The sequence below is a fragment of the Nicotiana tabacum genome, chromosome 24 (assembly GCF_000715075.1).
Source record: "Nicotiana tabacum cultivar K326 chromosome 24, ASM71507v2, whole genome shotgun sequence".
In the NCBI taxonomy this organism is placed as follows: Eukaryota; Viridiplantae; Streptophyta; class Magnoliopsida; order Solanales; family Solanaceae; genus Nicotiana; species Nicotiana tabacum.
The window spans coordinates 34,450,498-34,474,311 of record NC_134103.1 but is presented as its reverse complement, the minus strand read 5'-3'; the positions used below and the strand labels follow the sequence as shown (position 1 = coordinate 34,474,311).

At 38.3% G+C, this 23,814-nt stretch overlaps 1 protein-coding gene across 8 annotated transcripts; it reads left to right on the top strand.

Moving 5' to 3' along the window:
* The first annotated feature begins 14,606 nt into the window (after positions 1 to 14,606).
* LOC107783674 (putative alpha,alpha-trehalose-phosphate synthase [UDP-forming] 9) lies at positions 14,607 to 23,592 on the top strand. 8 transcript variants are annotated; one of them, XM_016604685.2, is made up of 7 exons: positions 14,613 to 14,845; positions 15,056 to 15,108; positions 17,205 to 17,293; positions 17,384 to 17,468; positions 20,173 to 22,254; positions 22,400 to 22,667; positions 22,766 to 23,592. In XM_016604685.2, the coding sequence occupies exons 5-7, from the start codon at positions 20,273 to 20,275 to the stop codon at positions 23,087 to 23,089; spliced, it is 2,574 nt and encodes an 857-aa protein (XP_016460171.1). In that variant the 5' UTR covers positions 14,613 to 14,845; positions 15,056 to 15,108; positions 17,205 to 17,293; positions 17,384 to 17,468; positions 20,173 to 20,272; the 3' UTR covers positions 23,090 to 23,592. The 8 variants fall into 8 exon arrangements, with proteins under 8 accessions (XP_016460175.1, XP_016460171.1, XP_016460169.1 ...); XM_016604683.2 differs by having other exon boundaries at positions 14,617 to 14,854; positions 17,205 to 17,468; XM_016604684.2 differs by lacking the exon at positions 15,056 to 15,108 and having other exon boundaries at positions 14,617 to 14,845; positions 17,205 to 17,468.
* Positions 23,593 to 23,814: the final 222 nt, after the last annotated feature.

The window sequence follows — 23,814 nt, the reverse complement described above, 5'->3', positions numbered from 1 at the left end:
ACTTATTCTGTCAAAACCCTATCCTCTTTCACTGATAAACTTAATTGCTTATTCCTTGTTTCGATAGTCACTAGTCAATAGTTGTAGATTTTAGATTCTTAGTTAAATTTTATTATTAATCATATAAATCTCAACTGTTGATCCTCCTGAATAGCAATTAAGCCAGAAATTACTTGAACATTGTTTAAATCTAATCCATGTGGAGACGATATTTTTCTATACTACCTTTGATTAGCGAGCATCAATTTCGTATTGTGTTTTACGCTCATCGGGACTCTGCTACTCTAATGGTGGGTTCCATCATCCCAAGGAAACTCAGTACCATAAAGGACTTATAAGAGAAATTCCCTACTGCTAACCCTCGTACATGGATTGTTAGTAGGTACCCTTCTTCCATTCGTCCTTCCAGTATTCTTATTATGAAGGAAGACTGTCGCTGCCATGAGTTGGATGTCATTGCTCCTGATCTATCGGAGCGAGTGACCATTTCCAAGGAAGGTTTTACATACTTTTACACATATCCATTTACTTTGGGTGCGTTTTCTTTGAGTGGGGAGATTGATTCCGTGATTACGGAGTTTTGCCTTTGCTACCAGGTGTGTTTGGCACAGGTAAGTCCTTCAGTGTGGAGGACGGTCGCCTATCTTCGACGCTTGTGCCAAGAGACTAGAGAGGAGCTAACCCTAGCTCATATGATGAATCTCTATTCTCCCAAAATCTTCCGCGAGGGAATGATAAACCTCTGCAAGCGTGGCCACCATGCTTTGTTGTCTAGTATGGATGATGACAACGACCGTGGGTGGATGGAACGGTTCGTTGCAGTCGCCACCAACGACATCATTCCGGTAACGACTTCATCCTTTTCGGTCGCTTGGAACCACACTCGTAAGCTCTTTGTTTAGTATTTCCTTTTACTAAATATTTTTCAATAGCCATACTAATCCTCCATCCTTCGTTTGTTTCAACAACTCGATGGATCCCACGGGTAATGGAAGGCTTGGACCGGTGGGTTCAAAAGAACTTGGACATTACGACGCCCGAAACTCGTTTGTGGAAAGAACTGGCCCTTAAATACGGGTGAAAGGCCAAAAATCATAGTAATTTTAACTTACCTTGCTTCCACTTTTTTGTATATGGAGAACTTGGTTGAACCCTTCCGACTTGTTTACGAAATTAAGTCTACCTGCAGGCTCTGTTGCTATCCCTGAGGAGGACGTCTTGGTTGATCCTGCTGATGCAGCGAGGTTGCTTCAGGAGGCACTTACTCGAACAGGTATTTCCGGGCCTGTTTCGGGCGCAAACATTTCTTTATGAAGTCCCAGACCGAAGGATAAACAACCGAAGAGAAGACGTTCCTCCGCGACTGGGGATAAGAATAAGAGGGCAAAGATTGACCCCCCCCAAGTCATCTCCGGCGGCGATGATGACTGGTCCTCCTTCCGGACCGGTCATAGACACCGTGATGATTGATGATGATGAAGAAGCTAGTGATGAGGGAGCTTATCTACATAGAAGACAACGATCCTCATTATCTCAACATGATGCTCGAGCTGTTGAGAGAGTTACACCAACCGAGGACGATGCCTCATCACTTTGGGGAGAGTTTGATTTGGTAGATAATGTCAACTCCCGTTTTCGTTTCGGGCCCCAATTACTGTGCCTGGTACTGCGGGGCTGAGTACCGGGTCCTTGCCGTCTTTGGTTGGCGAGCATCCAACAACCAGCACAGCATTTGATGCATCTACTTCTTATTTTTCAACTCCAATAGCTTCATCTCCATCTTCACCAATACCAGCAACTGCTACATCACTTCCATCTTTATCCACTATTCCACCAACAGTTGCTATATTTTCTCCACCGACCATACTTGACCATGAAGAGGGTGTTCCTCTTCCACAGTCCCCAATTCATGGGAATTTAGGGCAAAATTATGCTGCCCCTTCGAAAGATCCACAAAGGAGGAGGAACGTTACTCTTTCGGTCTCTACTGGATGCAACTTGCTATCCCGGCCGGTGGAGCTTGCTAATTATCTGAAGCCTTTGGCTTCAGAGAAAGAGTGGGAAAAGATTCAGGCACTCTCGGGAGAGTGTTTGTTGAACAACACCATGCACAACACCGCAGCGGTACGTTCATTTCTTCCTTTGTTATTTCTTCTACTTTTGTATGAATGTATTCTAAGTTTTACTTTTTCTTGTTTTGTAGGCCAACTTTATTGCTTCTGAGGACCTTCAGAAGTTGATTCATGAGAAGGAGGAACTTAATTCTGAACGGAATCAGCTTTTGGTGGAACGGGACCGAACTGTTCTCCACCTCTCTGAACTGGAAACCAAAGGTACTGAGGTCGTTGTTTTGGAGGCTCGTTTGCAGTAAAGCGAGCAAGAAGTGGTAACCCTTAGCCAAGAAATTGGCCCGCTGAGGGTTTAGATTTGATGAAGCCAAGGCCAAATGGGCTGAAGTCCAGGACGTCGTTCTTGCTGCAACCGAGCGCGAGGCTGCCTTCGCTGAAAGAGTGATTAACTTAGAGGCATCCTTGAACTCCAAAATTGAAGAGCTTGCTGCTGTGGGGGCGAAACACGCCCGGCTAGAAGTGATGTACAGGAAAACTATCGAGCATAATAGGCTCTTTAGTTCAACTGTCCGCGACCTTGATGTCAGCCTCAAATCTGCTAGGTCCGCTCGGGAAAACCTTTCTGCCGAGGTAACTCAACTCAAAGAAGAGGCTTCCCTCGTTGTTGAAAAAACTTACGTCATGTACAACATGAGGAGAAAAACCTTGGAAGAGGCCAAAGCTGGTATCATTGACTTTGATGCCGAAATTGATAAGGCACACGAGCTTGAGTTAGCTGCTAAAAGTGGACTCCCATCGAGGTCTGATGTACCTGGCCCTTCTGGTTCTGGTTCCGAGTTTTCGGGAACTGAAGAAAAATCAGAAGATTATGATGCCGAAGGCCAAACTGATGAAAATGTTGAGCCACCGATGGACCCACCTACTTCTCCCGGGGATGCGGACACTTCTTTTTCTCCTAGTTCCGGAGGCACTGCAGTTTAGCTTTTCTTTTCTTTTCTTTTCCCTTTTTTGTACTTTTACCGTTTTGACACGTTCTTGTAAATAAAGACATATTTTTGCTCAAGTATTGTTTGAGTCTTACTTTCGTTTGAATATCCATGGAAGTTTTAAACTTTTGCATTTGCTTAAGAATTTTGTGCATGTTTTTCTGTTCGCGCTTTACTATGTGTAGTCTAAGATGATTTTTCTCGAAGCACTTTGGTTTCGAGCATTATCCCTTTTACGTAAGGGTTTCTATAAGTATTTGCGTAAGTTTACTTTTTACGTCCTTTCGTGTATGTCTTCGGGTGCATTTTCCTCGAAGCACTTTTGGTTTCGAGCATTATCCATTTTACGTAAGGGTTTCTATAAGTATTTGTGCAAGTTTACTTTTTGCTTCCTTTCGTGTATGTCTTCGGGTATATTTTTCCTCGAAGGCATTTTGATTTCGGGCATAAATTCTTCCGAAACCAACCCTTTTAACGTGAGGGTTTTCATAAGAGAGGGCCCTCTTATGTTTATAGTGTTCTTGAAGAGGACGTCTCCTGTTCATTACGACACCAACATTTGAAGTACTTGTTTAACTTTCAAATGATAAAGTTAGTTCATCGTTCAGATAAGAAACAAGAAAAAAATAAAAGGATTTCTTTTCGTATAATTCTTTTTATTTTCAAAAGTACACAAGCATTTATTATGCTAAGAAATTGCTATTACTTGTGGCTAAAATTATTATGCTAAAAATAAATAGCCATTACTTGTGGCTATCTTGTACAACTTATTTTTACGGGGCTGGTTGCGCAGTCCCTGGTCTCGATGATGTATTTGGTTTCTGGATTTTCATTTCCCGGTTGACGTGGCAATCAATGTTGCCGTATCCTCATATCATTCCCCCCAGTGTTCGAATGCAAAGAATGCGAATTGGAACACTGGAAGTCTTGTGTCTTCAAAGATCCCACCAATTAATTGCTAGATAATCCTTAACTCGGCAACATACCTTACTCCCCCTTAGGAATTCATGCTATCGAGCGAAAGAATATCTAACAATACCTCTAGCGGTTTGTGCCCTTGAATAGTCGAGTAACCTCTGTTCGGTAGCAAACTTAACTTCCCAGTGGGAATTTGCTATCGAACCAAAGATTATCTAACCGTCCTCGAGTGGAAGCTTGTTCGTTTGCCTTGCTATCAAAGGTCTTTTTGTTGCTATCTTTTGTGGTATGCTTTCTATCATTACCTCATTAAAAATCTTGCCAGAAAAACTCAATTGGGACAAAAACTGAACGAAGGGAAAAAGAGTGCAGTACATACTTTTCACTTGAGTAATGTTTATCAGCAATAATATCTTTTGAGGTGTGTCACGTTCCAGTCTCTAGGCAACTTGTCTCCATTCTGTTTCTCCAACTCATATGAACCTTTCCTAGCAATAGCTAAAATCTGGTAGGGACCTTCCCACGTTGGACCTAGCTTCCCCGCGTTGTGCTCCTGGGTATTTTGGGTTACTTTCCTCATAACCAAATCTCCTACTTTGAAATAACGGAGGTTGGCTCTTCGATTATAATATCGTTCCATTCTCTGCTTTTGAGCTGCCATTCTTACACGCGCTAAGTTCATGCATTCCTCGAGTAGTTCCAAGTTGATTAACATTGATTCATTGTTCGATTCTTTATCTGCCCAAAAATATCTCAAAGTGGGTTCGCCCACTTCCACCGGGAGTAGGGCTTCAGCACCGTACACAAGGGAAAAAGGAGTTTCTCCTGTGCTCGATTTGACCGTTGTTTGGTAGGCCCATAGAACTCCGGGCAATTCTTCGGGCCATTTGTCTTTTGCTGCTTCCAACCTTTTCTTGAGGTTTTGAGTAATCACTTTGTTTGTTGACTCCGCTTGACCGTTTGCGCTCGGATGATAAGGAGAAGTTGTGATCCTCTTTATCTTCAAATCTTCGAGGAACTTTATAACTTTTGCACCGATAAACTCTGGCCCATTGTCACATACTATCTCTTTTGGTATTCCGAACCTGCAAATTATATTTTCCCACAAGAAATCCACTAGCGTTCTCTGATTTTCTGATAAGGACCTACTTCCACCCATTTAGAAAATTAGTCAGTAAGAATTTAAAGAAACCTTACCTTTCCGGGAGCAGGTGGTAGTGGTCCGACGATGTCCATCCCCCATTTCATAAACGTCCAAGGGGACAGAACCGAATGTAAGGGTTCTGCCAGTTGGTGTACTAGTAATGCGTAGCGTTGGCACTTATCACTTTCTCGTACGAAGTCTTTGGCGTCTTGTTCCATGCGAAGCCAGTAATATCCTGCCCGTACCAACTTCAGCACCAAAGAATTTGCGCCCGAGTGATTGTTGCATATCTCTTAGTGGACTTCTCTCATGACATAATTAGCTTCTGACACTCCTAAGTATCGGGCAAACGGGCCTTGGAATGATTTTCTATATAATTGGCCTCTCTTGAAGCTATAACGTGCAGCTTTGGCGCGTAACGCTCGTGATGCTTTGAGTTCTTCAGGCAACTTTCCGTGCTCGAGATAGTCGATTATTTCATTTCTCCATTCCCAAACCAGACTAGTCAAATTTACCTCATAGTAACCATCCGTATCCAGGACTGAGTTCATTAGTTGCACTACTATCCCAGACTCTGATCCTTTTATTTTTGTCGATGATCCTAAGTTTGCTAATGCATCCGCTTCTGCGTTATCTATCCTCAGGATATAAGTAATTGACCATTCCCAGAATCGTGCCAAAAGAGCCTGGACTTTTACCACGTATTGTTGCATATGTTCTTCTTTGGTATCAAAGATCTCGTAGACCTGATTTACCACTAGCTACGAGTCACATTTGATTTCGATAACCTCGAAATCAAGTCCCGGGGCTAATTCGAGCCCTGCAATCAAAGCTTCGTAATGTGCTTCATTTTTAGTTAAAGAGATCGTTCTGATGGCTTGCCTTAAGATTTCCCCCTGAAGGCGTGATTAAGACTATTCTGAGTCCGGACCCTTTTACGTTGGAAGCTCCGTCCGTAAATAAGGTCCAAACCCCCGATGTCGATTCCGACACCATTACTGCCTCCTTGGTTGCCAGAGGAAGTAGTGCTGGATTGAAATCGGCCATGAAGTCAGCCAAGACTTGTGACTTAATTGCAATCCTGGGTTTATATTTTATGTCGAACTCACACATTTCGACAGCCTATTTGGCCAATCTGCCCGAGGGCTCAGGTTTGTGGATGATGTTCCGCAAAGTTTAAGTAGTCACCATAGTTATCGGGTGGCATTAAAAGTAGGGCCTCAGCTTCCGAGCGGCGACTACGAGAGCTAAGACCAGTTTTTCCAAATGTGGTTAGCGAGTTTCTGCTCCCATTAAAATTTTGCTAATGTAATAAATGGAAAATTGCGTTCCTTAGTCCTCCCGGTCTAAAACTGCACTTACCGTAATTTCTGAAACCGCGAGGTAGACTAGCAATGTTTCACCTATCTTTTGGTTTTGAGAGCAATGTGGGGGCTTGATAAGTCTTCTTTAGGTCCCTCAGATCCTACTGTCACTCCGGTGTCCATTCGAAATTATTTTTCTTTTTGAGCAGTGTGAGGAAGCGATGACATTTTTCCGACGACTGGGAGATGAACCTGCTCAAAGCTGCTAATCTTCCTGTGAGCCTTTGGACTTATTTTACGTTCGACAATTGATCTGGGATGTCCTTTATGGCCTTGATTTTGTTGGGGTCTACCTCAATTTCCCTTTGTGAGACCAGAATTCCCAGAAACTTACCAGAACTGACCCCGAACGCGCACTTCTCGATATTAAGTTTCATGTTATGCTTCCTCAGGATGTCGAATGTTTCTTGCAAATGCTTAAGGTGGTCACTTGCATTCAAAGATATAACGATCATATCGTCTATATAAACTTCCATAGTCTTTCTTATTTGCTTTTCAAACATCTTATTTACGAGCCGTTGATAAGTTGCTCCAGCGTTTTTCAACCCGAAGGGTATCGCATTGTGACAATGTGTACCGAAGTTCGTTATAAATGAAGTCTTTTTCTGATCTTATGGGTTCATCTTGATTTGTTTGTACCCGTAATAAGCATCGAGAAAACTCATTAACTCGTGTCCGGCCGTGGCATCAATCATTTGATCGATATTTGGCAGTGTGAACGAGTCTTTCGGGCACGCCTTATTAATTTCTTTATAGTCTACACACATGCGAAATATATTATTCTTCTTCGAAACTACTACTACATTGGCTAGCCAGTCCGAATATCTTACCTCTCGGATCAAAGATATATAAAGCAAGCAGGTTACCTATTCTTTGACAAATTTATTCATGGCCTCGACAATAGGTCATTTCTTTTGTCTTACCGGAGGTACATTGGTATCCAAACTCAATTTGTGCACGGCTACTTCCGTTGGGATACCTGTCATATCCTCGTGCGACCATGCAAAACAATCAGCATTAAATTTAAGAAATTCAATAAAACCAGACCTGAGCTCCGGGTGCAGTCCTGTCCCCAAATGGAATTTTCTTTTTAGGAATTCTTCGAACAATGCAACTTGCTCCAGTTCCTCCGCCGTGAACTTCGTTGCGTTCGTCCTTTCTGGAACTTGGAAACATCTCGGCACCTAATAATGTTCTGACGACTCTACTCCCGGGCAATCTTCTTCTAGCTCGGGAATAAGTGATGGTTCCTGTAATTGTTATGCCGTGTGCTCCTTCCCTTTGCTAGTAGAAACCGAAATTGCATTCATCTCTCTTGTTGCCGGTTGATCACCTCTTATCTGCTTGATTCCTTCGAGCATTAGAAACTTCAGCAATTGGTGATATGTTGAGGCTACAACTTTCATATCCTGTAACCATGATCTTCCCAGGATGATATTGTATCCTATGTCACCGTGTACTACTTCGAAGAGAGTTATTTTCATTACTCCTTCAGCGTTCGTGAGCAGCAAAATTTCTCCCCGGGTCGTCACGCTCGTAAAGTTGAATCCAGCGAAGAGCTTTGTTGCCGAAATAATGCTTCCGGTGAGTTTAGCTTGCTCCATTACTCTCCATTGTATGATATTAGCCGAATTTACTGGATCCACTCGAACACACTTAATCTTAAAATCCAACACATTTAAAGAAATTACCAGTACATCATTGTGTAGTAACAACAATCCATCTGCGTCCTTCTCCGTAAAAGTGATATCGTCTTCCCGGAGTCTTTTACTATGAGTTATAGATACTTTCGTCTTTTTCACTGCTGAAAAGGTATTCCCGTTAATCTCATTCCCTCCGAAGATCATATTGATCATTTGGCGTGGGGTTTCTTCTCCTGTTTTTGAAGGTTCCATGCTGTCTCTGTTACGACCATAATTGTTCTTAGCTCGGTCACTCAAGAATTCTCTGAGGTGACCATTCTTCAATAGTGTTGCCACCTCTTCCCGAAGGTGTCGGCAGTCCCTTGTTCGGTGACCGTTTATCCCATGGTATTCACACCATTAGTTGGGATCCATCTGGCTGGAATCAGATCTCATAGGTCTCGGGAATCATGCTTTTTAGTGTTTCTCATGGCTTACACCAACTTCACTATACTGTCGTTGAAGTTATATTCCGATAACTTGGGGTAAGAAGGATCCCGAGAACCCGACGTTTCTTTATCCTGAAGTGATCTATTGTTTCGACCACGATCGGTCCCTCTGTCAACGGTGAACTTGTTTGCTGCCCGGAACTTTCTGCCACGGCCTTCGGTCAGCTCATAAGGCAAAAACCGGCCACTCGAAATCCGTCTGTCCACGTCGTCGTCATCCTTTGATTTTTCTCTGCTCTTCTCCCGTCCATTGGCCGATGATGTAGAACTGACCTGGTCATCTTCGATCCTTATCTTTGACTTATACCGGTTGTGGACATCTACCCAAGTTGTTGCTTGAAACTTAAGCAGGCTCTCCTTCAGCTTCCGGGAAGCATCCGAGCTTCTCGGATTCAATCCTTTGGTGAATGCTTCAACTTACCTTTCATCCGGGATAGCCGAGAGTAACATTCTTTCTTTCTAGAATCGAGTAAAGAACTCTCGTAATGATTCAGATTCTCCCTGTGCGATCCTGAATATGTCGGCCTTCCGGGCTTGTACTTTTCTGGCCTCGACATGAGCCTTGATGAAAGAATCCGCGAGCATCTCAAAGGAATCTATGGAATGCTCGGGTAATAATGAATACCACGTTAGAGATCCCCTCGTGAGAGTTTCTCCAAATTTCTTTAACAACACAGATTCAATTTCATGAGGAGCTAAATCATTTTCTTTTACCGCCATTGTGTAGGCGGTAATATGCTCATGTGGGTCTGAAGTCTCGTTATACTTTGGCATTTCAGGCATTCTGAACAGCTTTGGGATTCGTTCTGGTACCACACTCGGCTTGTACGAAAATTGAGTATACTTCTTCGAGTCCAGACGTTTCAATACTGGTGGCGCGCCCAGTATCTGGTCCATAACCGCGTTTACTTCCCTCATAAATCGTAAAAGTTCATTCCTGAACGGGTCGTTCTCGTTGTTGAGACTTGGTCCATTTCCCCAGCCCCGTCGGAGCCAACTTCACCCCTGGGAGTGTTATTGTCGATTCTGTGCGTTGTTTGGTTTGCGGGAACACCGGAAGGAATTGGATCTCGTATGTTTGCGTTATTCGAAGCCACCGATAGCGCCTACTTCAGCTCCGCCATAACTTTTTTCTGCCGCGTGAGATGGCCTAGAATGATCGCTTGTTGCTCTTACAGGACCCTCACCGCATCCACGACATGTTCCTCATCAGCATCATCGAGTGTTGTCTCCCGAACCTGTCAAGAGTTCTGCCTGTCATGCACTGGCGTGGCATCATTTTCCTCATTGCGGGTGTCACTAATTGAATCCTCGAAATGAGGTTGATCCCCTCAAATTTCAGGGTTGTACGTGTTATTAACACTATTATCTGCCAATTTTTATGATTTTTTAAAAGATAAAATAATCAAATCACGTTAGTAAAAAAGGCAAGGATCAATTTAATTACACGACTGTCTAGGCCCTATTATGGGCGCCAAACTGATTACACGTAAAACAGTATAATTAAATTTATACGTGGTTTCTAGACAAGTAAACTAATTTGATCCTAAAATGATACAATAATTGAAGAAATGTACAATGCTTAGCCTTAAAATATAGATGAAACAGCAGAGATGACAGTTCCAGGAACAAGGTTTCCGGGCACAACAATGATGAGATCAAAAAGAGGAAAAGTAAGATTGTATTAAGCTTTGTATAGAATGTGGTGTAAGTTTTGCAAGAAAATTCGTGTGCTTTACGATGATAACTGAGCTCACTATTTATAGTTGTGTCTAAGGAAGGAGGTCCTAGGATTGTGTCCTCCTTTAATGTCAATTATGAGGCTCATTGATGAAGATGTAACGGTGAATATAAATACCAAATTCTCTATAACGTGCCGTCTCTCTTAATGGTGCATAATATTCTTTATTAAATGCTACCGGGCGCAGGGCATTTAATACACCTTTATGAACGTTATCCCTTCCGGTGACAAGCGGAATGACTGCGTTCGGTTTTGACCATCCCCGTCTGGGATTCCACGTGTCTTTCCTTTAGATGACCACGTGTCATATCATATTTTACCTTATACAATTGTAAGTTTGGGGGGCTTGTAGCCTTTTGGTGATAGCAAAACAAGGACCACTCTAACCTATTAGATTGTTCCGGCAAAAAGAAAAAAAATATATTTAATTGAAATAGTCGCTTTAATTTCAGTTTTTCCCTATTTTTTTATATTTCAGGTCCCCCCTCCCAAACATGTAAAATATTTTCCTTTTATAAATATAAACTGGCGTTTTGGAAATATTTCGTGGAAGTTGAAAAAGAATATTTGAAAATATATAAAACAATATTTAGAAAAGAAGTTGTTGTTCTTCTCTTTTCTTTTTCTTTTTAATTTTTTTAAAAGTTTGGATAACACATTCGATAAACTTCAAATTATCTTCTCTTTGATTGAATAAACAATGAAAAGAAATGTAATATTATACTGAAATTCGCTAATAAAAGAACAAAAGCAAAAAACTATTAATTATATTAAGCATAATAGGATTTTGTAAAATCATTTATACATATCTGTATTATATTAAAAGCACGAAGGCATTTAGCGAAATATCGTTCGCTTTTTTATCCTTAAAAAATAGAGTTCACACTAGACAAACTAGTCATTTAATTATTATCCTAATATTTAGTACTTTGAAATGCACTAAAAATTTTATTATTAAATATTTACTTATTTGAACTAGGTAAGAAGTCCTAAAATTTAAGAATTTAAAGTCAATTAAAATTCTACCTTACATACACTTTTTTCTTTATCTGAACTATATATGTAACATAATAATATTTCTTATATGTTACTTTTCATGACTGTATATTCTGTGAAAAAGGAATAAATTAATGAAATTAAAGTAAATATCTCATCCTGCAATTTTTATGCTAATAAAGAGCACGTTAAAAAAAAATGTATGAAAAACACAATTTTGAATAAAAAAATATATGGAAGAATCAATGATAATTCATATTTAAGGTAAAGGGTAGGCAATATTCTAGACTTTGAAGAGCAATTAGGACGCTCTTTTCCGTGAACAATAAAAAAACCTAGAATTGGAAGTATACTCAAATTTTTTGTACATTTTTGTACAATGAAGCAAGTACAAGAAGATGAATAGAAAACTACTAGAGTAGATTAAACTTCTAAATATAATTATTTTTATCATTTTAAAACTTGCAAATTTTTATTAATTTTTATATTATTACGCAAATACATTTTTATACATATATTTTAATGTTGTTTTTAGAAATTTATTTTTATTAATACGAGAGATCTGCTAAGACTAGTGTTTTGAAAAGCATTAACCTAAGTTTCAGATGACTAATTGAGCACTGAAATTGGAGAAAATATCCACCTGACCTCTGTTGAAAGAAAATAAACTAGAAATAAAGCTGACTAGTGAATAAATTCTTGCTAAATTAATGACAAGTTGTGAAATAATTGGCTGATAAATAATTGCACGAATGGATAAAGTGCATTTATGTTATTGACATTTAATTAATTGTGCATACCTTTTCTTCACTACATTATTAATCTACGCACTCTCCATTATGCTTACTTCGGACTTTGTCTTTTTCTTCTTCTTTTTCGCCCTTTTTTGGTTGTTATTTATTTAAATCCTTTCATTTAGTTTACATTTTCCAAATGCCCTTCTCTATCTTTATGGCTATTTTTTTTCGAGATTGCAAAGCACGTCCATAATTTTCTAATTTATAGACCTTTTCCTGTACATACATGATCTATGTATTCAACTTATGATTCATTAAATTAATTTTATGAACGTTGAGTTATTATCTTCTGCAAATTGCTCACACATTAAGCATCTATATAAAACATATAGTACTTCTAGCAGCTAGTAGGTTGAGATTTTAAATCTCACACAATATTTTTAGGCACTAGATCTCCACAATTTAAGATACAACTCTATGAATAAAAAGAATATGGAGGAAATATTTTCTCTTTAATGGTCTTACACGCTACGAATTCTAATTAATCAAAATGATAAAGCGACGTCGGACATCTGGCGGGAAACTATTTTTTTTTTTAATAGGGCAAAACCCCAAAAGACATTATATTCAAGTAGAAACCTTTAGTAACCCCAAAAAGTTAATTAATTGCTTAAATATTTCCTTATGTATATATGTTAGTTGCACATAAACACCTTGTGGTCCTTTAATGATTCTTATTGGGGAAGAGCACCTATTCCATAAGTAATCCGAGGATGCCTTTCAATATACTATTTTACTAATCAAAAATCATTTAATTAAATGGATCTCCCTTATCGTGTTTGATTGAGATGTTTGTTAATCTTATATTGTAAATAGTATATCTTTTTTGTACTTTTGCCATTGGTTGGAGTCTATCAAGAAAAGCATATGGAAGGATTAATTAGTCATAGCTTATCCACATTTGACCTAAACTTATTGATTAAAATAATGAGCCAATAGAGAAGAAGTACACCTTCTTCAATAAATAATTAACAACCCGACTTTGTTACACTGTTCACAAGATAACATTATTTATTCATGCTAATGAAGTCTTCTGTTATATTTCTATATAGGTTAATCAAACTAACCCTAACCATATTAAGAATTAATCAAGCAAGTTTTCTTATGGTCTTGGTAAACCACTAATATTGCATCTCACCCTTTCTTTTGATCTCTTTATTTATTTTCTTTTTGTAGCTAGGTAAAAGGCGGTTAAAATTCCATTGAGCTAATTTATCCAAAAATTATAAAGAAACTACGTAAATCATATTAAGTTTCTAATAATAAAGTTCTGGGCGAATATAGATATTGGTCCTAAACAGTACTTTTCTTATTTTATTTTATTTGACATTATTTCTTATTAGTCTATTCGTCACTTTTACATATTTAAATATAATTTAACTTTTAATTTCTCTTTCTACCTTTAGTGACATGTTTTTATAGCTAATAAATTTAAGATCGCATATTTAAATTCTTTTCATAATTCCGTGCCAAGTTAGAATTGAGACTAAGGGGGTATTTTCTTTTTATAAAATCTTTTCCGTATCTATTAGTGGTGTCTCTTTGGTCTAGTTGTCTTATTTGAGTTTAAGTGGGGTTGTTAGCAATATCTTGGCAAAAGGAAAATTGTGGTCCAAAGTGGTAAACAAAAAAAAAAGAACTTGTATTTTATGCACTGAATGAGATAATGTCCCTATGCATATAAAATGCTCAAATGATCTTTTGTAAAATAATGCATAATCTTTTCTCTCGAGTCATAATGCGCGATCATTATGTGATTTTTATAATTCATACAACTTTTTGCAAATCTTATTACTTAATAACTAGTAAAATTTTCAATAGAATTAATTACTACGTAGTTTGGACATTTTTGAGAATTAATATCGCAAATCATGGATTCATTAAAGTTTGCCTTTCTCTACAGAGAGGGAAAAAAAGCACATAAAATGTCAAGTGAATTTGAAAATGAAGACAACAACCAATGCAAATCTTCTTAAACAACCCCTAGTTAACACAACTTTAACTAAAAAATCTCATCTAATTCCACCTAAAATAATCATGTCTCCTCTCTCCTCTCCCAGCCACACCAAAAAAAAATTTAAAAAAAATCTTAAACGCATGGAAGTAGTTAGTACGTAAATTAGGATAAATACTTATTCATATTTTATAAATATATTAAATTAAATAATTTAATATTAGTAGTAGTTTAAATTTAAAATAGAAAATAATCAGCTAATCATAACTAAATAAAAAATACTATATTTATGAAAGACGCATTTTACATTCATTATTCCTCAAGTAGTCGTTAAATATAGTAGGCAAGGATATAGTTGTAATTAAGAAACTACTACTAGTACTAGAGGGCCAATCACGAAGCAAAACATGAGCAGTAAACCATGGTTAATTCATACTAACCATGGTAAAGTAAGGTCGACTTTATCCTGTTACACGTAAATCGACACTGCCCAAAAGCCCCAAAGTCAAGCTTTTCCCCCAATTTATAGAAATCGTACTTGTTGCATTAAGTCTTGTACAATCTCCCTGTCTAATCTCATTTCTATTTCTTCTCTCTGCAAAAACACATTCTGATCTCATTCCTCTCTTTATATATTGCTTCCGTTGAAACTTCGCACCAAAATACACACACAGTGTCTCTCTCTCTCTCTCTCTTTCGTCGGTTTTTGACGTCATCACCGTCTTCCGGTCACCGGATTTCCGTTGTATGTACAGTATGCACCTCGTCTTTTCTGATATGTTGTTTATTTTTTTAATTTAAATTTGATTGCTTTTGTTTTATTTTTTTTCCTGTGGAATTTCATGTTTTGGAGGCTATTCTTATGAAAAACCGTTGCAGAAAAGGAAAATGAAAAATTATTCTTGTTTATTAATTGTTATTAGTTATTATTTAAATTTGTTTTTATTTCTCATAGGAAATTGCTGGGAGGTTTAGAAGGTTGACAATTTGTTTAATTTGAAATTTAAGGTGAGAATTTTCTCATTTTCTGTGATTGCATAGCGGTTTTTAATCCATATAAGGGCTTAGTTAAGTTTAGATCCCCATTCCTTTTGTTTACATGGTTGTACTTGTATTTCGACTTGATATATTTACTGAAATGTTGTCCCTGTACTGTCTCTTACAGCAAACAGCCATTTTGTTTTTCATTGGAAGCTCCTTTTTTTGTGGCACCAATTTTCTTTTTACTGTACTTTGTTTGATTTTTGCATGGTTTTGAGTTTCATCTGTCCTGATATTTTGACTCATAACTTAAATCCCGAGGAAGAGTTGAGATGTTTTTATGGAAATGAAGTTCGCAGCAAAAAAAAAGGGTGTTTCAAGATATGTCGTGTTTGTTGCACCTGTGGGTGTGGGTCAATAAAGAGGGAGGAGAGCCATGAGATATTAGGTTCAAACAGTGTTTTAAAAGGCGTGGGCGTAAGGCGAGGCGTTTTACATATGCCTCAGCGAAACGTAAGCCCCGAGGCACGGGGCTTAAGCCCTATAGGTATTTAATTTTTAATATTTTATAAAATAATATAATAAAATAATATAATGACCGTAAATATTTATAAATAGGTAAAATTTCATAAAAATTGAAGAAAATTATATATATGTGTGCTCCATCCCCACAAAAAACTAATCAAAATAATCTATTATACGCTACTTACAAGCACAAGTAATTTGAGTCTAAAAGAATAAAGTTTTCTATATGGAGGAACAAAAAGGATGATTAACCTGCAATTTGAACTTTGAATTTGCTGCTATGAAGAAGAATGTAGTTCTCTATTCGTTGCTTTTGAGAGATATTAGCACACTAGAGGACAAGATAAAAATTGGGAAAGACCATGAATTAGGGATTTAATCAATAAAAAAAGTCTTTGACTTTTAAATTTAATACTTTTGAGTTCCTTTTTAAACCTTTTGAGTAATTACTAAATTGACTTTTGAGAATTTGGGTATTACATGAAAGACTTATTCAGCAAATTTTGTTTTAATTTGAAAAAGTCTCTGGGGCTTACTCACTAAAAAAACGCGCCTCGAACGCCCGAGCGTACGCCCCAAATTGCTGGGCGTACGCCTCTTGAGACTTTCGCCCCACACCATCGCCCCAGGGCGTTTTTGGTACGCCTCGCCCCGGGGCTCGTCCCGAAAACGCCTATTAAAACAGTGAGTTCAAATCCCAGCAGAAGCAAAAAAAACATTAGGTAATTTCTTTTCATCTAACTCAGCTTTGGTGGGAAGAGTTATCTGGTACTTGTGATGGTGGGTGATAACAGGTACCCGACGGAATAGTCGAGGTGCTCATAAGTTGGCCTTGATACCACCATCATTAAAAAATTATATGTCATGTTTGTTCCTTTAAATTGTACCAGATTTCCTTAACATGGGAATCTAATTCCTTTGGGACTTTGAACTTAACCAGTAACTTAATGTGAATATCAAAATGCATAAGAGATGTGGAAGGTAATGACTACGGAAATGGATTCACTTAACAACTATGGAAGTAAATGTTGAACGAAGAATCTGGACATGTGTGTGTATGTGCATGAATTTGAGTGTTTGTTGAGGCAGCGTTAAATATTAGGGTGGAAGAAAGGAAACGGGAATTCAAAAGCACCTAGGAGCAGAGTTTGCATGGGGAGGTATAATATGGTGTGTTACTAGGGGAGCCCATGCATCATGCACGTGAATTGCCATTCCTTAATGAGTAGAAGACAACAATTTTTTTTTCCGTAGAAAGTTCCACTAGTTATAAGAGAAACTTTTCCACAATAATGTGTGTGAGTTCACATTTATTGCTGAGTAAAAAGTTTAAAAGGAAGTTCATAAATTGGAAGCTTTCACAAGTTTTGAGAGGGACGTAAATGGACTGTTTGTAGCCGTTGAAGTGTTTACCATTTTTTGTTTCCTTTTGCACGTGGACCATGCAAACCTAAACATCTTATTAATATAAAAATTGAATGTAACACCTTAAAAGTTGAAAGAATAAATTATTATCACCCATAAGGCGACAAAATATCATAATTATGCAGTGATGGACTGGCGGGATACCAGCACTTAGTTTCTTCTATAACCTGCAGGGATTACTATCCCCACTATGATCACATGAAGATCTTGTTATATAGAAATGGACATGCAAGCAATTTGGTCTATGGCCTGCCCCATACAGGTGTGTGCTTGTTGCATCTAGTGCTCACAAATTGTAGTTGGCTCATGAACTAGAGGCAAGGCCCTAATTGAGCAAGCTATTTGAATCTAGTATTCAGAAAGTCCCTTGAGAGTTCATTGCGTAGGGGAAAAATCCTTCGAGTTATTTGCTTGACGCCAGACATTCGACGTTTCCGGTGAGTTTTTTACGCCTAATACCATCAATAATGGGAAATGAGCATATTCATAACACAGAGGCAATGTAATTTTTTTTATAAGTAATACTGAAGAAAAGCATTTTTTGAAATACTGGATTTTATCTAGTCTAGTCATGGTATATGCCTCTTTTCTACCCTTCCTAATGTGCCATTTGATTCTTGATTACATATGAGTGATTATTCAGTTTGCAGCTCTATAGTTTAGTGCTTAATAGATGCCTTCTTTGAACTATCAATTGTTTTCTAAACTTTATTGTGTTTGTACTTTCTATTTTCTTTTTAATAATTTACAAGGTTTTGATTTCTGGTTGTTTTTGTTAAATAAGATGTTATATAGAAGTAAATCTCCCTCTGTTTCCACTAACTGGAAGGTCAGACTTCACCATCATCCTTTATTACAGAGATTAACAAGGCTGGATCTAGTAAGAGAGAAAAACCATCTTATGTAGCTTCATTTATCTAGAGATATAGTCGTCCTTGGCAGGTTTGGAAGATTCGTTGGATATTTATCAAATGTGAAAAACACGTAAAAGCGCTAAGGTCTTAGTCCATTGGGGTTTTAAGTGAAAAGCACGAGCTTCTATGAAGAAAGGTGCAAAAAAAAGAAGTAAGAAGCTAACATTAATAGTTTTTACTTTGTACTCTTTCCTTATCAAAAAACAAAAGAAGTAAGAAGATTTTGTAGTTTAGGAACAATAATTATAAGCAGAAATAACAAATATATAGATAACAAAATTTAAAAGAAAACTAGAATGAAGTAAAATATTCATTGCTTAGTGTCGCCTCTTCAGGATAATGCTTTTGGCGATGAGACGTATGCCTTAGAGCCTTTGTGACTGCACTGAAGCGCTTGCTCGGTAAGGCGAAGCGTTCTGCATGTTCTGCTCCAGCTTTAGGATTTAAGCACACTGGAAACGAGCCTTTGACAACAATGTGTTGTAGGGGTTTCAAAATTAATTAGACAGAACCCTAAGGAGTCATTTCGTTCGGAGACAAGTTATACAGGGAATAGTAATGCCAGGATTTGTAATGCATGTATTATTTCTTGTTGGATGTTTGGTTTGTTTTATTAAAAGAAATATGAGTCTGAAGAGATGAGGTCATCTTTGTCATTTTAATAGTTTTAATCCTTATATTGCTAATACTTATATTTTTATTTCATATTCCACCCTGTATTTTACACAGATCCCCGCATAAGAGACAAATTACAACCAAACAAGATACAAGTTATGCTGAATTTAATGAGGAGATTAATTCTCCTTATTCAAGCAACCGAACAATGTACAACTTATGCTATATTTAATGAGCACACTAATTCTCCTTATTTTTACAACCAAACGGCTCCTAAATACGGATAGAGCTGAAAGAGTAGCAAGTCGAGGAATCATGTATATGATCAGTAGTTATTTCCATGATAACATTAACCTGTCCATATAGCCAAGAGTATTAATATAGGAAGGTCATGTGAAAAATGAAGATTGCATAATAAAGAATTAGTATACTGCCAAGTTAAATACTTCTCTTGCATATTCTTAAACAACAAATTTAAGTGTTCTGATGGGATGTTAGAGCTCATCTCATGGCTAGTTGGCAAAGTTATTAAGTTTTAGTCTAGACCTGCAATTGATATACTCCAGAAATATATGGTAGTATATATGTCTTTAGTTTTTGACAGAGCGTTGAATATCCAATAATTTCCTTTTAATGTAAAAATGCTAGATGCAATTCATCATGACGCATTTACCTCTAATTGCTACCTTCAGAAAGTATATAGTGAATACATGCCATAGTCTTTCTGACCCAAAAAAAGCCATAGTTTTTAAAGCATCTTTGGAATATTTAGCCCTCCACCAAATTAGTATTTTACAGCGAGATAGAAGGATTAATAGTTGTCCTTTCTGTAATTTCCTTTATTGGAGAGTTTGGGGGTGGTACATGATGTGATGCACTCACCTTCAAATGGGTTTTGGGTTGGGTTTGAGTTTGTTACCGACATATCATTCCTAGGTTCGTTACGTACCATCCACCAAGCTTACTCAACACATTAAAGTAGAACTAATCTTATTAATGGTACTTGTTTGTTTATTCACTGTCCATTTCAGATGAACTGCTGTTGCTACTGAGTTAGTCATGGTCTCTCAAAGCCATATAACTGTTATTATGATAAATACCATGTTCGTATACCATAGCACTCGAAAATGTGTATTTCCCCCCTTTTGTATTGGCTCCTACCTTATAATGTAACCAACCCTCCACCCTGAAAAATTGGTAATATTTGTAGCTTCTGTCATATATCACTCATCAGCTTGTAAAGTTTTCCAGAACCCACTAGTGGGGTTTTACTGGGTTGTTGTTGTTGTCTGTAATATATCACTCATCAGCTTGTAAATTTTTGTTTAAAGCTACTACAGCTGTCGAATTCTGTGGTGCTGCATTTCATGTCCTTCTTATTATGTGATTGAGATGAATCGTTGAATCATTGCAATGTTGTAACAATTCTGTCAACTCTATACTTATTTCCATTTTTTAAGTTTGAGATTAAGTATTTCTTGACACTTCTATTCCTTGCCTTTCTTTTAGCATCTTTGCCATTGCTTGTTTGATGCTCGATAATATCATTAACCCTTCCAATCCATAGTTTGTTTGTTTGATGTTCTGATGATGTTAAGAGTCATGTCTGTAGGGTACTGCACAATTGCTTTGGGGGTTGAAATTTTCAAGCGTAGATTTCAAATTCCAGTAGCGCTTGCTTGACAACATTGACCAAATTTCACTTTTTAGTCATGCCGTCAAGATCTTGTGCAAATCTTTTGGACATGGCATCTGGAGATATACTAGATATACCTCAGACACCTAGAGCTCTTCCACGTGTAATGACAGTTCCTGGAATCATCGCAGATGGTTATGGCAGCAATGAGGGTGATTCAGATAGTATGTCATCCTCATGTCGAGAGCGAAAAATCATTGTAGCAAACATGCTGCCTTTGCATGCTCGAAGGGATACAGCAGCTAAAAAGTGGTTCTTCAGTTTGGATGAGGATTCTCTTTTATTGCAATTGAAGGATGGGTTTTCTCTTGAAACGGAGGTTGTCTATGTGGGTTCGCTCAAGGTTGATGTGGAACCTAGTGAACAGGAGGAAGTTGCTCAAAGACTTCTTGAGGAGTTCAAGTGTGTGCCTACTTTTGTACCCCATGACATCCAGGAGAAATATTATCACGGCTTCTGTAAGCAGCAACTTTGGCCTCTTTTTCACTACATGCTTCCAATGTGTCCTGACCATGGAGATCGTTTTGATCGTCAGCTGTGGCAAGCTTATGTCTCTGCAAATAAGATTTTCGCTGATAAGGTTATGGAAGTGGTTAATCCTGAAGATGATTATATTTGGATTCAAGATTACCACCTCATGGTTCTCCCTACATTTTTGAGGAAGCGCTACCATCGTGTCAAACTTGGTTTTTTTCTTCATAGTCCATTTCCTTCCTCAGAAATTTACCGAACTCTCCCTGTTAGGGATGAAATTCTGAAAGGGTTGTTGAATTGCGACCTAATTGGCTTTCATACCTTTGATTATGCACGTCACTTTCTGTCATGCTGCAGTCGAATGTTGGGTCTCGATTATGAATCTAAACGAGGACATATTGGACTTGATTATTTTGGTCGTACAGTTTACATTAAGATTCTGCCCGTGGGCATACATATGGGTCGACTAGAGTCTGTGATGAATCTTTCTTCTACTTTTGATAAAGCTAAAGAAGTTCAAGAACAGTTCATGGGGAAGAAGGTCATTCTAGGTGTGGATGATATGGACATCTTTAAAGGCATTAGTTTGAAATTGCTAGCATTCGAGTATCTGCTACAGCAGGACCAGGACTTGCAGGGGAAACTTGTTCTTGTTCAAATAGTAAACCCCGCTCGTAGCTCGGGCAAAGATGTTCAGGAAGCAAGGAAGGAGACATATTCAACTGCTGAAAGGATTAACCAAATTTACGGTAGATCTAATTACGAGCCTGTAGTTTTGATTGATCGTCCAGTTCCCCGCTATGAGAAAACAGCGTATTATGCTGTTGCTGAGTGTTGCCTAGTGAATGCCGTGAGGGATGGAATGAATTTAGTGCCTTACAAGTATATTGTTTGCAGGCAAGGTTCTCCTGGTATGGATGAGGCTATGGGTATCAAAACTGATTCTCCTAGAACTAGCATGCTTGTTGTATCAGAATTTATTGGTTGTTCCCCATCTCTGAGCGGAGCAATTAGGGTGAATCCTTGGGATATTGAAGCTGTGGCTGAGGCTTTAAATGTGGCCATCACAATGTCCGATTCTGAGAAACAACTTCGTCATGAGAAGCACTATCGGTATGTAAGCTCTCATGATGTAGCTTACTGGGCTCGTAGCTTTATGCAGGACTTGGAAAGAGCATGCAAAGATCATTATAGCAAGCGTTGCTGGGGCATTGGTCTTGGCCTGGGCTTCAGAGTAATTGCACTTTCTCCAAGTTTTAGAAAATTGTCTATTGATCACATGGTCTCGTCATATAGGAGGACACAGAGAAGGGCAATATTCTTGGACTATGATGGCACTGTTGTGCCTCAGTCATCATTGATTAAAGCTCCAAGTGCTGAAGTTATTACGCTGTTGAATGCTTTAAGCAGTGATCCTAAAAACAGTGTCTATATTGTTAGTGGCAGAGGAAGGATGTCATTAAGTGAATGGCTTGCACCATGTGAAAGGCTTGGAATAGCTGCTGAACATGGGTATTTCATTAGGTATGGAGCTAACCCTTGTATGGATATTTTTTGTGTAAACATGACAGAGTCCTTTTGTGGCAGTTTCCCTGTAATATCTCATTTGAATTTGTCTTGAAGTTTCCCATGGATACCTTCATTTAACCAGGTTTCTATCTTGTTGCAGGGGTAGTAAAATGGCGGATTGGGAATGTTTGGCTTCTGATCTTGAGTGGAAACCAATTGTGGAACCTGTGATGAAACTTTACACTGAAGCAACCGATGGATCATATATAGAACCAAAGGAGAGTGCTTTGGTGTGGCACCATCATGATGCAGACCCAGATTTTGGCTCCTGTCAAGCAAAGGAATTGTTGGATCATTTGGAAACTGTACTTGCAAATGAACCTGCAGTTGTTAAGAGGGGCCAACATATTGTCGAAGTCAAACCACAAGTAAGATTGTCCTTGTGTATTTGTGTCTGATGCAGATGCAGACATGTGCATGTTGCATTATGCTCTTCAAAGTTTTTACTTGTTTGTGGTGATTGCAGGGTGTGACTAAAGGATTAGTGGCACAAAAAGTTCTCTCAATGATGGTAGATAGCGGGAAACCACCTGATTTTGTAATGTGCATTGGAGACGATAGATCAGATGAAGACATGTTTGAGAGCATATTAAGCAGTGTATCCAGTCCGTCAGTCACTGCTGCCCCAGATATCTTTGCCTGCACAGTTGGGCAAAAGCCAAGCAAAGCCAAGTATTACCTCGATGATACCGCCGATGTTCTTAGACTGCTTCGAGGGCTTGCTAATGCTTCTTGTCCGAAGCCAAGACATACCGCTCAATTCCAGGTTGCATTTGACTCTGTTTTGTGAGTAGGCAAAGAAGTGTGTGGCGCATGTACATGGTTCTACTTTTGGATTTTAGCTTTTTACTGATGAGGAATAAATATTCCTTCATCGATCTTAACTTAATGTGATGCATGCCTGGACTTGGGCCTGATTGTTCCAGGTCATGTGCATTCAGGGCTTGAATTCCTGTTGATGCTGACTACTTTTTTGTAGAAAGCATCGTGGGGGCAAAATTATTTTTCAGTACAGTTTTTGCTGAAGTCATGACGGCTGCCCTGAATGATTAAGAGGCACCATTGCGTGTATAGAAACATGACTCTTTAGTTTGCTTAATGACAGTTTGGTTCAAGTTCTATCTCAATGGAGCTGGTAACCATGCTTGATGCGTTTTTTGCCAAATGAATTTGTCAGAACATGTAAATAGTTCTAGACTTTCTGGAATTGTTTTGCTTTCCTACTGTAGATACTTCTGATATCTGATAATTGCAAATTTAGTGGTTATTTCTAGTTCTGCGCTCTGTGGTCAATTCAATCCAGTTTCTGACGCTATATGTCAAAGTTTTCTGTTTCAGTCGTTTCTGGCATCTAATAATTGTCCTTTTAGACTGCCGACTAAAAGGTGACTCTTCTCTAGTACAATGCTCGTATTAATTGGTGGGGATCTCTCAAAGTTCCTCCCTCACAACTATGTCATTCTATTTAATAATTTCCTCAACATTTCATGTGAATATGATTGCAGGTCCAATGCG

Excerpts from the sequence above, each read along its gene's own strand:
- LOC107783674 (XM_016604689.2), top strand. The coding sequence starts at position 20,273 with ATGCCGTCAAGATCTTGTGCAAATCTTTTGGACATGGCATCTGGAGAT. Across the intron at positions 22,255-22,399 it reads GAACATGGGTATTTCATTAG|GGGTAGTAAAATGGCGGATT; the intron begins GTATGGAGCTAA and ends ATCTTGTTGCAG. Across the intron at positions 22,668-22,765 it reads TTGTCGAAGTCAAACCACAA|GGTGTGACTAAAGGATTAGT; the intron begins GTAAGATTGTCC and ends TGGTGATTGCAG.